The sequence below is a fragment of the Nannospalax galili genome, unplaced genomic scaffold, assembly GCF_000622305.1.
Source record: "Nannospalax galili isolate Female #2095 unplaced genomic scaffold, S.galili_v1.0 scaffold1181, whole genome shotgun sequence".
Lineage (NCBI taxonomy): Eukaryota > Metazoa > Chordata > Mammalia > Rodentia > Spalacidae > Nannospalax > Nannospalax galili.
This window is the reverse complement of record NW_008345687.1, coordinates 1,029,883-1,045,293: the sequence shown is the minus strand read 5'-3', so window position 1 is coordinate 1,045,293 and position 15,411 is coordinate 1,029,883. Positions and strand designations below refer to the sequence as shown.

Here is a 15,411-nt window from a genome sequence, read left to right as displayed (position 1 = left end):
AATTGTAAATCAATTAATGATGGAAATGAAAAACAAACAAAAAACCCTGATATTGAAGCAGTAGTGAGAAACCCTAAGGCACAAAAAAGGGAACAAGTGGCTGTTTATTCTAAAACTTTGGAGGAAGGAGCTGGAACAGAGAGGAGCCCCCAATTGCTTACAAGAGGGCACTAAGATCAGGTGAAAGGAAAGTGATCAGTTGATTGAGCTCATTACCTTTAGATCACTTGACAAGCAAAATCAAGTAAGTCTAAACTAAACGTGAAAAAAACAAAAACAGTTTTACAGAAGAAAAAGATGAAAGCAAATAAAGGACCCTGATGAGTATGAAAAATCACTCTTCAGTTTAAGATTCCCCTTAAACAAAACTATTCTTTTACAGGTACCAGGGCCAAAATGGAATTATATGGATATTTTTTATTCCCACTTCCCCATTCCTTGACACAACACAAGAAAGCTATCAGCAGCCAGTGAAGGAAACCTCACATGGCCCTTACAGGAGCCATTTACCTAGAAGGTGAGTGCAGGGGAGCACTGCTTAAAACACATTAACAGTGGACCTGAATGGCTCAGAAGCTTGTGGAACCAGCTATACCACATGCCTTGCTCTAACATCCAAGGCACATTCTATACAAGTAGTTCCTTTTATCGTTCCAATGAAACATAATACACTGCCTTCCCTATAGGACACATACTACATACAACCTCACGAGGTTCAAGAAACTACACAGTGAAGACTGATGACAATGTATTCAATGCCAAATGTGGAGAACAGAGATGGTTCTGATAATTCTGGTGGAACAGTATTTTGCTTAGATCCTGTCAATTCTGGAGCAGGTGTAAGAGAACGTAGGCTATCTATTGATTTCTGCACTGCACCTCCTAGCACAGGACCTTCGGGACGGTCTGTGGCGTCATCAAGGCTCACATACATCATGTTCTGTGCCTGCATTTCACAAGTTAGGTAGCTAATTAGAGGCCTAAAATACAAAGTACAGGCACAAAAGGCTCATCATTTCTGCCTCCTATCCAGAATTTGTCTCATTATGAGGGCGCCAGATCAATTTAAAACTTTTGCTGTTTCTCTCTTTCATAAGTCAAATGCCATCAGTTGAAATGTGACACTAGTGGCAATGTGCTATTGACAAAAGCTGCAAAATACCAAGGCTAGTATCATGTTTCTTTTTTTTTTTTCAATGACCATCAATTTTACACATTTTCAAAACTAGGAGCAATATTTTGACAAATTTTATTTTGACAAATTTTATTTTGACAAATTTTAAAGTGCTATTACATTTGATAAGCTGGATCAATGAAAAATGTTTTGAACTGCTACGTTTTTTTTTTTTTTCGAGACACTAAACAAATGGTTCATTGTTCCAAGTCTGTCTGGAGCCTTCACTTGGGATAGTCTATACAATTTCAAAGGACTTTCAAAAAGCTCATAAATGCCTTTGAGCATGCACAGCTAGGAGGCAGCACTTCTAAGCCACAAATGGAAAATACACTCCCTGTACATGTGCAAATTAAAACCTATAAAATAACATGGGCATTATAAAATTTGGCCAGTGTTAAAACTGATAACAGCTTTACTGATTTACTGACAATGAAAATATATAGGATTTTTTCCTGTCAGAGCATTTATCAACGCCTGGCAACCCTGCACTAACTTGACATGTAAGATGATCAAAATGGATTATGTAATCTTTCCCATTCATTTCTATTGATTTTAGTTATGATAAAATTCATCAACATGCCTGGGAACGTGGAGGCTGAGAGGCTCTGGTTGACCAAAAAAATAAAAAAAATAAAAAAGGAGAAAAGAAAGGAAAGGAAAGGAAAAAGAATTCTATTGAGCTGTAATGTGATGAACGTAATTTTAGAATAGGCCTGCACAATACAGAAATCATACCCTAAAGGCTGAAGCCACAAATTAATACAAATAATTCTCATAGTCTTATGAAATTATATCCATCTCTACAGGTATTTCTCTCTTGAGATAAAATTACAAAATTACTAGATAAAAGAATTATTTGTGTCATTTAAAATAAACACAGTTTCTGAAAATACTTTCCAACTTTTTAAAACTTCAGTAATTAAAGTTATTTGTTTGACTGCAAGTAACATCAAAATGCCAGCAAATGGACCATTTTAATCAGGTTTATTGATTCATGCTTTCGGCTCTTACTCAGTTAAAAACAAGGCACATTAAATACATCCTCTTATTGCTCTATAAATGCATGCAGCTCATTCTGTATATCAAAAGTAATAAATAATGGTGATAAAACACCAAGACAGTTATAAAAATGACAACCCAGCCTCAAACACAGCATTTAACAGTCAAATCTAAAACAATAACCCAACACAAGACATAAAAGTGCCACAATATGAAAACATGCAGTGTTTATGTCCACTCTAGTACTGGGCTCATACTTGACATTCTTTAAAACATAGTAGGGCTTTTTTACTCCTTAGAGTAAAAAACAGTGCAAGTTACGGAATCATTGACTTCAGTATGTGATTACATTCATATGCAAAAAATCTTTACAAATGCATAAAAAAGAGGGAAATAATATCAAGATGACCCCTATGATATTTAAAAATCAGAATGAAAATTTTTGTTGTACAATAGAGAAAGTTACATTATTTTGAAACAGACAAAATCAAGCCGGAAACTGAGGCAGAGTAGGAAGCATGCACTTGATAGCAGATAGAAATCCTAAAGCTGCACTCAGTTTAAACTGACTAAAAGCAAGAATACTGCAGCGCAATGGCTAGGAGGCAGACAACCTCGGTTAAGCAAGCAATCCAGCATCACTGCTGTTACCACCAATGGGATGGGCTAAAGTTTCCAGCTCTCCAGCACAGATGGGGGTTCCTTCACCTGAATCCCTGTATCCCAGGCAATCCCTGAAGACACATGCTAAAACACATTGGGGTGTTTCATTCATGGTAATGTCTTGAAACCCATTTCATTTCCAAAATGAGTCTCTGGGATTGGTGAAGGAGTGTGTTTTAGAATTAGCAGATTTTAAGCAAAAGCAGATATGCTCAAATGAAGAAAAGTGAACTTTTCTTTGTCCTTAAAGGAACTTCATTCATAGCAAAGCGTGCACAAGGAAGACCTTTACAAGCACATCTGCCTGAGCGAGTCACATTCTAATCTCAGACCCTACTGTAAGAGACTGGGGAGGATACAAGCCATCGTTATCTTGATCTAACTAGAAGAGAGAAAAAGAGAGAGAATACAAATGTACAGTACTGTGGTATGCAATCTGGGGTGTATTAAAGGATGGCTTCTTAGCCTAATCACTGTCACTAGGTATAAACAGTGTAATTTATTGTCATGATAGAAAAACACTAAGTTGCAAAGCCACAAGCTTCCATTTATGTTATTTATTTATTTATTTTAAAAAGCAAGTGTAAAAAAATTAACACTTTGAAAAAAAAATTTACAGCAACACCTGGAACCGTCAGTTGCTGTTTCAGGTTTTTCTTTAGGAAGTGGAAGTAGCTAACCTTCGTTTTAAAATAAAATGAGTTGAGATACCGTTTCTCCCTGCAGTTTCTGTAGATTTCGGAGGTGGTGGGTACTGATTTAGGTAAGGGAACGTCCCAGTTTCCATTATGACATACAGACTCATAACCCACCTGACTCTGGCATAAAGTCACAATGTTCACATAAATACAAACAGGAGCACAAAAGTGTTTTATGGACCAGTTTACGAAACTAGAACAAACTGCAGTGGGAACCTGCCAGGAAAGAAGTGAGGAGTAAGGGCTACATTTCTGATCATGTATGGAACCTGATCTTTAGGCGGCTTCAAAGGAGGAAGCACAATCAAGAAATACTGAGATTACCAGGTAAGATGCTAACAAAATAAAATATAGTGAAAGCATCTCCAACTGGCATCTCTAATTCATTGCATTATTTGTTGAGTTGAATGCAAACTCATTTTTGGTTTTGGTTTGTGAGTGTATGTGTTGGGTATCTTTCTTCCTTTAAAAAAATTTTTTTTTGATAAAACGAAAATTTTTCCACTGGGTGCAAAAAGAAAAAGGCTTTTAGCAAACAGACTGACCTTGGATTTTGAAGTGATGTGCCTTTATTTTATAATTTAACTAAAGTCTGTCCAATCCCTTATTATTATCTCTTTGCAAATACTCCTTAGCAAGAACAGGTCTGACAATACCACCTGCTGCCAAACTTAGGGTTTGAGGCTTTTAAATTGAGTTATCACAGTGTTAATCCTATAAAGATTAGAAAGATTTGGTCTCATCCAGTATATCCAACTTGCCCCTTAAATGCTGGTTTTAAAGTAAGAAAAGCAAGGATTTTTCTGGTAATGATAATAATGAAAACCAGAAGTGCATGGGGGGAGGAACCACTAAGAAGGAGCTACCATTGTAACTCCTGGCAAATGTCAACCTGGCCTTATCTTATGCCTATGATTTTGGAAACTTTCAGTTTCTCTTTGAGAACTGTAACCAAATCTAAACCAGATCTAAACTTTTTCTTCCCTCTTCAGCTTAACTAGCCACACTCCAGATATAAAGTTGTGCAAAACTGTTTAGAAGAGGGAGGTAGGAAAGCTGGAGGAGGAAAGGGCTGAGAAGACTCCAGAAACATTATCACTTCAACAGGTCACACATGTTTTAAAGAAGAAAATGCTGTCTACGAGCTTATGGTCCAGAGCTCTGTGTGCATCACAAAATCTTTCCAGCTTCTTTTTCTAATCTCTGCCAAGAGCCTACCTCTAGAACTGATTTAAAATAAATGAGCGGAAACAGTGTCAAATCTAACAGGTTAGAAAATGGATAGAAAACATTAAATCAAGGTGCACTAGAAATGAGAAGAAACGCTTTTTAGAATCTAGACTGAACAGCAAATACAAATAAAGTATTGGCAAATTAAGATGGCAAAGACACCAACAGCTTAAAGTTTTGGAATGTTTTCCAGTGTTTTTTTTTTTTAAAGGCATTGACCATCGCCACTATTTTAGAGTGGTTTAAGGTGTTTCTGGTTGTTACAAGGTGTTGACTGTCCTATGTTTGTTGACTGTGGATTTACTGGTCAGACTCACAATCCTCCACAGCTACGATCCACAGGAATCGGAACTCTTTGGTCCAGGTTCTCTTCAGCAGTTTTCATGAGGATAGCAAGCCGGCTTCCAGATACCCTTCCTTTCTGAATCGCACTCATCAGCTTCAAGATAAAACGTGTACATACACAGCAGTCAGCAGACAGGTCAGCTCAAATTGCTCCCTGATCCTCAGCACCTCACATCACTACTGTGCCAGGCAGAGGAAAGGGCTCCATCAAAAACAGAGCAAGTGCTCAATTTTTGAACAGTTCACGAAGAGGTGAAGGGAGAGGAGTTTCATTCACACTGCTGAAAGAAAGACATCTACCTAGGAGATCAACTACCTAAAAGCAAGTTAATGCAGCACTTTTTGCTTCTTGATATGCTCAGGTTACTTTGTAAAAGTAACTTGAAATACTGAATCTTTAATTCTACTTAAAAATCCTAAAAAGGAACCTCAGGGATTCAACAAAGACAAACATGAGCTGTATTTAAGTATCTTTTCAGTGCAACTGCACTTGACAACTTCAAGTTCTTTAGAGCCAAATTCCTTTAAGACTTTTTAAATTTACATGTAAGTCCTTGAAAATAGACCACGAGATCTACCCCAGAAATTAAAGTACTCCACCACCCAGATTTTGGTTAATTCATTTTATCCAATGGATAAAATCAGAATTAGTCCTGAAATTGCCTGTAGTCAGTAGGCAAAGGCCTCTAATCTGGTAAGCATTTGTGATTAGGAGTATGAGGATTCCCCCTTATCACATACATATAGTATTAACTATTTGCTTTTCTTGATCTAATCTTAAATTCTTTATTCAGTTTAAAAAGAAGAGTTAAGTCATTAATCAGGAAAAAAAATACATGTGAAAACTGCTAAAAGATTTTCAAGTTAAGGTTTTTAGCCTATGGAAATTCATTTCTAAAAGACATCTCCACCTAGGAGTCCCTGGCATCTGCCAAGGGGCTGGATCAGAATCTCATGACCTTATTAAACTGTTTCACAAGCGATTGCTTATTAGAGATGGGCTCCTACATACCCAAGTGTCATTAAAGCCCAAACCCAGAAATGCAGTCCTGTAATCAGGCAGGCCCCACAGTGATTTTTCCATCATGATCACTAAAAACACATATTCAAAAAAGGATCTTTAATGGGATATGGGTAGGCTCTTAATATTCAGACAAGAAAAGAATTTTATGAAACAAACCAATGTAAAAATATACATCTAAGAAATAATATATTCTCAGGAATGATGACATCTAAAGGTAGAATAATTTTCTGTTTATTGTTTTGTCAGTCACTCCAGAAGACCCACAAAGTTTATCAGAAGTTACACAACGTCAGATCGCGAATTCTCTTTCAGCCATTAACAGGGTATTATGTGCCAACCTCAACAAATGCAAAGTTTTCCTTTAAGTACTGTGTATATCTAAAAATTATAAAACAAGAAAAAATATTTGGTTGCGAATCTATTTCACAAGAAATATGGTCAGTGTTTTTAAACTTGGAAATTATGCTGCATTACTTATTCAAAGCATGAATGGCCTCCTTCATTTAAAATTGGACAAGAAATACTAAATTATTTAAAAACTCTACAAGAAAACCTGCAGGTGGTTTAAATTATTTTCTATGTGTTTAACTCTACTACATTCAAGAAAATTACTTAAAACCCAAACCACACAGCATATCCATTAAATCAGATTCTTATTGTTTCGAAAACCCCAGGTTTTTCAAGCCTAAATGCTGTTGTTTATTTACAAAACAAAGGAAATGAAGCCTAAGCTATTTCTTTGAAGAAGAGTTTTCTAAAATTCTGAGATAATAAAGTAGCCTCCAGAAAAACGATACAAAAAGATGCATTAAATGGTTTCAGTTCCTATGCATAAATCTTGAATTCAATTTAGAATTTGTGTTTAAACAGTTAGCTAAATAACTAAACATTCTTTTTTGTAATGCTGGACACAACCTGTGAAAAATTTCTGTATTTGGATTCAACAGTGCTCTTATCTTCAGCTCATCTCCAGAGAGACAATTACCATTTCCTTTGCCTTGATCTTGTTTGTTTAACTTGACACAGTGAAGAAAGGGCTGACACTGACCAAAATCCCCAGCATTAATTTATTTCATGTTCAGCATTCATCATTGCCATGGTGCAAGCAAGACCTGGCATTCATTTGAAACACCTGCCCAAGAAACACTGTAGAAAAAAACCTGACTGCCTAGAAACTAACACTTCTTCAAATGATCAGTCATGTGGGCTGCTACTAATATATGGGTTCACTGAATTTCCTGTCTTTAAAGAACTTTCAAGGGATCACATGGAGCACCTAGCTTGAGATCACAGCAACAAAATTTATTTCCTTCATGGCTACAACGATTAAACAACTAATATTTCAGTATTTTGAAAAGTAGAAATAGAAATGTTCAAATTTTTGGTTTTGACCCCAGAGCAAAGTTTTTTTTGTTTTGTTTTTTTTTTTTTTTTTTTTTTTTTTTTTTTTGCTTTTTTGGTTTGTCATAATGTAAGAATTGAAAATTATTTTCTTTAGTTAAAAATATAGTTTTTAACTTCTTCCATTAAAAAAAATGGTTTTCCACACTAGAAATATTATGTTGCCTCTCTTAATGTAAACAGTTCAGAGATCAGATTCCATGGCATCATCCTTTAAAAAGCAAGTGCTTACGAATCCCTTTAAGTCATAATTAAGTTAGATTAATCTAAATTGGCCAATAGAACAGAGGCCTCTCATAAAAAGCATGAACATGTACCAAGTAGACCTCATGCTTATGCTTGAGGGCAGACAGATCAATTGTTGCTGGCTTAAACCACATTTTCAGAACGAAGTGACTGAGATGTGGACTTAAGAATCCATTCTTAGGATAAAGACAACCAAAGATAAAGCACACACACTTGCTTCACCACAACTCACCTGCAGAAATTCATTGAGTTCAACTTGTCCATTTTTGTTCAAATCTACTTCATTCAGAATTTCATGTAGTGTATTTTCATCTATTTGCACACTGATGCTCTAATAAGAAAAATGCAGAATGAGGTTTAATTAAAAATTATGCCTGTCCAAACTTTTTTCCCATCCCTCCGTTCTCCAACCTTTAATGACACTACTTATAAAAAGAAATGCTAGATGAGAAAAAAGGCTATGCAATATTATCTTTATATTCTTCCATAACCAAAGACTATCAAGAAAGCAAGAATTCTGTGTATTACCTCTAATACACGCTGAACATCAACAGTGGTAATAAAGCCTTTTTGATCTGCATCAAACTTATGAAATCTCTTCTTATATCTGAAACACAGCATTTTATAATGGAAAAGTTATTTACATTAGAAAAGGAAGAGGAGGAAGAAGACAGAGAAGGAAAAGGTGGAAGAAGACGAGGAAGAAAGACTTATTAGAAGTACCTGTCGATGTCTGAAGGGAGCAGGCAAATTTCAGAGCTATCTGTTAACTGTTCTGATCGAGATTTATAGCCCATTTCATAATACAGAAACTTCCTAGCTGTTTCAAGTTCTTCCTAAAAGAAGAAACACATGCACAAAGTTCACAGATTTACAGGAGTTACTGACTTTTTTCCTTTCTTCTTTTTGTTGTCAGAAAGGGAGCTGATTCTCACTTGCTGAACCAGCGTACCTTTTCCAGTTTTACTAAAGTACAATTCACTCCTTTACAGTGGGCAATTTAAGATACACTCTAGTATGCTCAAGATGCAAAACATTTCTACTACCTTACAAATATGCTAGGTCCACCTGCATTTGCTTGCTTCCTTGACCCCAGGCATCCTGTGTTCTTCTTTGGGTCACCAGTTGAACTGTTCTGAAATTTCATACAAAGTTCACATAGAACTTGTGCTCACCTGTGTTGCTGCGTGCTTTAGTATTTTTGTTTCTACAGTAAAACTGTAATACACTCTTGTACAGTATTGACTACTGAATTCTACAAGACCAAATAAATTCCTACAGCTTAATGATGAGAAAAGCAAACAAACGGAAGTGAAATGTCTAGGGCTCAGCTACTACTCTAGTATGGCATGCGTGCCAATGCGGACACCATGAGGTTATCTACGCTCTGACTTTGTAGCTGGGGTTCTGATGGCTGCAGTCAGGAAGAAGCTAACTCTCCTCCAGTTATTCTTGCTGTTTCCAGTGTCCCAAGTCTTACCCAATACAAACTATTGCTACAAACACTGTCCTTCTTAGCTTCTCTTATGTCACTCTCCCATCAAACTACCTCAAGTGACTATATGACAGTATAATATACTGTGTGCAAATCTCTTTCCTCACATGTATATGCACATACGCACATGTATACACACCCCTATACATATATTTTTCAATCTCACTTTTGTGAGCTTTGACTATGTGATTTACTTTGGCCAACGCAATGTAATGCACATAAGATATGCTCCTTTGAGTGACAGCTTAAAAAGTGACTTCCACCCTGTCTCAAAAAGACCCCGCCGAAAAAAAGGGACTTCCTGTTTTCACTGCTCATCTTACTCCTATTCCTTGAGAAGAGGCAAAGTTTAGAGCAAGGCAAAGCCCATCTAGACATAAAAAGAGCATGATGGCACACATCTTTAGTCTCAGCACTCAGGAGGCAGAGGCAGGTGGATCTCTGAGATCAAAGCCAGCTGGGGCTACTGGGAGACCCCGTCTCAAAAAGACCGAAAGAGGAGGAGCAATGGCTGTGATAAGCCACTGAGACTATTTTTTAAGATGAATTTTTATTGCTTTAATTATGTTATGTGTAGAGGGTATGTGAACTTGTGTGCAGGTGCCCACAGACTCCATTAAAGGGTGTGGAATCCCCTGAAGCTAGGGTTGCAGGGGGTTGTGAGTCACCCAACATGGGTGCTGAGGTCCCCTGCAAAAGCAGCACACACTCTTAACAGCAAGTCAGCTCCAGCACAAGTCACTGAGGCTTTTAGTTGCCTGTCAAACATCGCCTAGCAAAAACCAAAGCAGGTCCTAAATTCCCAACTTCACAACTGTAGCATAGAACTGTCTTCCAAATATCAAGCTTCCCAAGCTTGGTTGTACCCGCTAGCTTAAGATCATCACAAACAAATGTGACTATTGTGTTTATGCAAGAAAGGAGGGACAGGGAGGGTCAGCCACACATCCCAACCAATCAGTCTACCCAGTTGCACGACAGGGAGGGACTAAAGGTACCTAGGTGGAAAATACCAATAAAGGCACTCTCTCACAGTTTTGGAGGGCTACAGTGCGGCCTTGAGTGAGGGGGTTGGGGGAGCCCCCATACTCCTGTAAGTTGCCCCTTGCCCACTGCTCTGTAAGTAACCCCCTGTAGTTTGGAGAAATTATACCTTGGTTTGTTGTAAGGACAGTGGGAGGAGGGGGCTGGGCAGCATTTGCATCTCCCAGAAGGAATTTTAGCAGCAACATCAAAGGATGTTATTAATTCAATGGATCCTGAATGCTGACCATGAAAATATCAAATGTGAGTAAACTGAAATTTAGAAAACAAAACAATTGCACATAATTGTGAAGTGTATTTCTATGTTTTCTTAAGTTGGTGATACGTCTAGTTACTCTTTTCTCTTAGGCAAATTTTTTTTCTGAGATTATTCCCTTCCTACTGTCCTTTCTCTTAGGAAACAGATCCAACAAAAGGAGAAAATAATGCATTAGGAATGCTACAGAATGCTGAGCTTAAAAATGAAAAGTGTTGGGACCAGAGAGCTGGTTCAGTGGTTAAGAGCACTGGCTGCTCTTGCAGAGGACCCAAGTTCAGTTCCCAGCACCCACATGGTGGCTAACAACTGTCCGTAACTCCAGGTTCAGGGGATCCAACCCTCCTCTTCTGGCTTCTGACCTCCGCGGGCATTATTTTATTTATTACTTATATTTTTATTTTACGTATATGAATGTATTCCCTGCTTAAGAACACTAAAATGTGTCTAAATCTACAATTTGATCTATGGTTGAATAAAATTTGTTCATAAAATCTCCATCTCCTAGAGCATCCTTACCTGTGAGACTTCTCTCTTCACACAAGAAAATCCATCAATTATGTTTTAAATTTTTATTTTCTCGCAATTTGTCCAGCCATTTTCTACAAACTAGTTTAAAATTCATACCCTTGGACGGGCCATCTCTGAGCTTCCCTCTGGTGACAACCTCTTACTCAATTCATGTTTCTTTGCTGTCCAGCAGTTTAACCAGATTCCATCAAACAAGGAATCATGACATTTCAAAGCAGGAAGGAATCTTTGCCTCCCACTCAAAATGTACCTCCCTACAAGGTTTACCATTTGTCTTTATTAAAATACACCTAATAAACATTTGCCTGTTGTTTCAGTTTGTCATCAAATAGTCATTCACTTCATTCAGTTGCTGTTATTGGCACACCAAGGAGGTGTGGTGCCAACACTGTAATGTAAACATGTGAACCAAGAAAGACTAGCTCACGATCAAGGGCAGAATGCTTTCAACCTGCCTTCACAGACCTCTTCAGAGGTCAAAACTGGTAACTTGATTAGAAACCTTACCAGTTTTACAAAAATTCCTGGGGCTGTATAAAATACTTTATGGCATCAGAATATATCATGTCTGTAACAGTTTTTTCATCACCTTGCTGTAATTAAAATGAAAATGAGATACACCAAATGATTTTTTTTTCTTTAGTGACTCCTTATTAGCTTCCAACGATCAACATTTCTTGGTAAATAATAATAAACAAATTATAATGATTTAGAAAAAACAGCCAGGACCGAAATTAAGACAGTTTCTATGCTCTAAAGCAGTATTTTGATTTTTTTTTAAAACTTGGTATTGCATTTGCAAGCCGCCCCCCCGCCTCTGTTTTCTGGTTTCTATTAGAATGCTTTAAAGATCAACAGTAGTTAGATAATCCTAATAAAAAATTTTGACTGGAATAAAATGTATTTGGTTGTGTCCCTATTTTGAAAACATCTTCCCCTTTACCACTACTTACTTTACTATTTTGAGGAAGAAAGAGGGGTGCGTGTGCAATGACCTGAGCTGTGCCTTGCCAGCATTCTTTGTCATTTTTGAGGTTATTTCACTACCCTTAGCATTATTTTCCCCAGCATCCAGCCATTTCCTAGTATTATTCACACAAACCATTCCTGATGTTCATCCTTTCATTTTAAGTACTTATCGTCTGTATTAAATTTGAAATTTAAAGTCTCACAATGAAAAAGAAAAAAGTACTTTATGTGAAAGTAATAAGATCTCCCTCTGCTTAGCATTTCCCCTAACACAACCTGAGTGAAGCTTAGCCCTTCCAGAAAGTGAGTTTGCTCTAAGGCCTCCCATAAAAATTTTCTCTCTTGGAAATTGACATTAGCATTTCAAAGAGTCCAAATTATCTGAGCTAAAGGAAAATTTTTAGTTGGGCATGGTGGCGCATGTCTTTAATCCCAGCACTCAGGAGGTAGAGGCAGGCAGATCTCTGGGAGTTCAAAGCCAGCATGGTCTACAGGACAGCTGGGGCAACAGGGAGAACCAAAATAAGACAAAAAAAAAAAAAAAGGGGGGGGGGGGGGGATTTCTTACTTTGTTTAACACAAAATTTCCCAGACTTCTGGCCATGCACTCATCTTCTCACAGACTGAAGTCACACCCTGCTATACAGTCTGGACAGGCTATTCCCTAACTGTCCCTTCCAGTTCCTCTGTCATTTCCCAACTCTACCAGGCAGTGCCCTCTTACCTAGTCCACTCTCCCATGCTGGCTGATTTTCAGTCTTTAGGAATAACCTCTCTAAATATTTCTGTAAAAATTTAAAATATACATGTATTTCCAACATATATACGTGTTCTATCAATCCAATTAGTTTTCAAGGTCCTTGAAACTATGAGCTATTTATTATTCTCCCAAAATATTTGGCACCATGTTCAGCATACAAGTCACTCATCAGGTATTGACCAGTAGAAACAACACAATTCATCCATGCAGAGTTATTTATCACTCTGTTCCTCTTTCATTTTGCACGTTAAATAATCCCAGTGCTTTTAACCTTTTCTCAGAAGTACAACTTTCTAACCTTTTAATTCTTTTTTCTCCTCTCCTTTGTACTCTCTAGATGGTCTACAGCTTTACATAATACACCAATGCCTCAGATACTGAATAATAACCTTAGGTGTTTTATTTTTGTTACTTTAAGGAGGCTAGTAGAATATTCCTAAGCATGTAAATCTACTCATAAAATGTGAAATGAAGTTAACTCTAAGTCTCCTGGAAACACCAAGCATAGCTGACTGGCTTATAGAATATTCTTCTGACTTCCTACCTCCTGAAATCCTAATATGTTCCTACATATTCAAATCATCCCAACCACACTTTTTATAATAAAAGTCTTATCCCTAATCCTATACAGAAAAATGACAGGCAGTGACACAGGAGGAACTATTCTGCTGTTTCTGTGTAGATCTTTAACTCATCAAGCTAGAACTCAAAAAAAACTGGAAGCTAGAAGCCAGTATGGCTAAATAAGAGATGGCAGGGCAGAGTAGGGGAAAGAAGACCAGGTCTACAATCTACTGCTTGAATAAACTTGTCAGGGACTTACTCTGTAGGTGTGTCTCTTCAACTATCAAATGTTAGTAAAGGTTCTCCCTTCACAGCAGGGTATAATCACAGCTGTTGGAGGCTGAGGCAAAAGGCTCATGAGTCTCTGGGCTATAAAATAAGACCCTATTTTAAAAGTCCAAAAACCAGGCTACTCCTCACAGAGACACAATTAAGGTAGCAAGACACTGACCAGAGATTTCTACCATTAATTTACTGCAAAACATGGCATTAAATTCACTGCAGGAAAATTTTGTTGGGTGTAGTGGTGCATGCTTTAAATTCCAACACTTGGGAGGCAGAGGCAGAAGGATCTCTGTGAGTACAGACCAGTCTGGTCCACACAATGAATTCCAGACCAGCCAGAGCTGCATAGTGAAACTCCATCTCAAAACAAAAAAACAAAACAACAAAAAAATCACAACAGAACAGGAAAATTTTAAAGACACAGTGCCCCTGAAGAGTTTGATAAAGTCAAGCCTGTAAACCCCCTTTCTCTCACATTTCCCAGGAGCTCCACCTTCAGGATTCTACAGCATAGTAAGAACACTCAAGGGCAGACCATGCCTAATCCCTGTCTGCACGTTCAGCCCATCATCCCAAGTGAGAATACACCAAGTAGACTGTCTACGAACCTTGAAAAGCAGTTAGATCTGCTGGTGCCTTGACTGTGGCCTTCTTAGTGGGAAGAACTGTGAGAAATGTTTGCTATTTGAGGCACCTCACTGACCATATTTCTGTCACCACAGTCCAAATGGACTGTGACTTTCTGAGCCACAACTCCCACTTAGTCTTCTTAGACCTCCTCCACCATTACCAGCTACTTCTCTCTTTCTTCTGTTTTCTTCCATGTCTCCAATTTCTAAACTTGTGTTCCTAAGCTCAATCTCAGGGCCACTTTCCACAACTATCAACATTAACTCCTTCCATGATCACATCCACACTGATGGCTTAAAAGACAACTTAAAAATATACCTTCAGCAGAGGCTTCACCCAACATGCCCAGTGAGCTGTCAGACTGTTATCATAAAATCCCAAAGTTGTTAAGGTGAGTACACTGGCTTATCTGGAGAGAAGTCACCACAATGATACCAGTAGGCAAACTCAAGGTACCAGTAGTTATGTGGTAAGAAAGGGTCGATTTCAACCAAGATAAATATGGTAAAATTTGCTGATGGATTTTAATAGTGTATATATTAAAGTATGTGCTAAGGTTTGGGTCTGAGAGCTGAGGTGAAAAGAGCTATTTAACCAGCACTTGGGAGGCAGAAGCAGAAGGATGGTGTGGTAGTTTGAATGAAAATGTTCACCAGAGGCTCCAAGTATTTGAACACTTGGTTACTTGGTTAGTTAGTGTGTTGTTTGGGGAGGGTTATAAACCTTTAGGATATATGGCAGGCCATGCTACAGGAAGCATGTCACCAAGAAGCCGGGTTTGAGAGTATACAGTCTCATCCCATTTTCAGTTTTTCTCTCTGCTTCCTGTGCCTACCTGAAATTGTGAGCTTTCTGCTCTGATTGCCTCCTGCCATGCTTTCCTGCCATGACGCACTCTTATTCCTCTGGTGTGATAAGCCTAGAAGTTGCTTTGGTCATGGTGTTTTATCACAGAAAGTAACTAACATAGACGGAGACCTCAAGGCCAGTGTGGGTTACAAGGCAAAACTTTATCTCAACCAACAAACAAAAAAAATGGCTCAAGAAAGACAGTTGTATCAAATGGTGCTGTATCAAATGAGCATAAATGTTGC

At 37.9% G+C, this 15,411-nt stretch overlaps 1 protein-coding gene across 2 annotated transcripts in view; it reads right to left on the bottom strand.

Moving 5' to 3' along the window:
* Positions 1-2,142: 2,142 nt before the first annotated feature.
* Positions 2,143-15,411, bottom strand: part of Gpd2 (glycerol-3-phosphate dehydrogenase 2) — a 164,693-nt gene continuing 151,424 nt past the window's right edge. For both annotated transcript variants that reach the window (XM_008841740.3, XM_008841739.3), the window contains exons 14-17: positions 8,507-8,619; positions 8,312-8,390; positions 8,016-8,114; positions 2,143-5,206 (exon numbers count right to left, since the gene is read on the bottom strand). In XM_008841740.3, the coding sequence (XP_008839962.1) occupies positions 5,081-5,206; positions 8,016-8,114; positions 8,312-8,390; positions 8,507-8,619 (417 nt within the window). In that variant the 3' untranslated portion in view covers positions 2,143-5,080. The remainder of the gene's footprint in view (positions 5,207-8,015; positions 8,115-8,311; positions 8,391-8,506; positions 8,620-15,411) is intronic.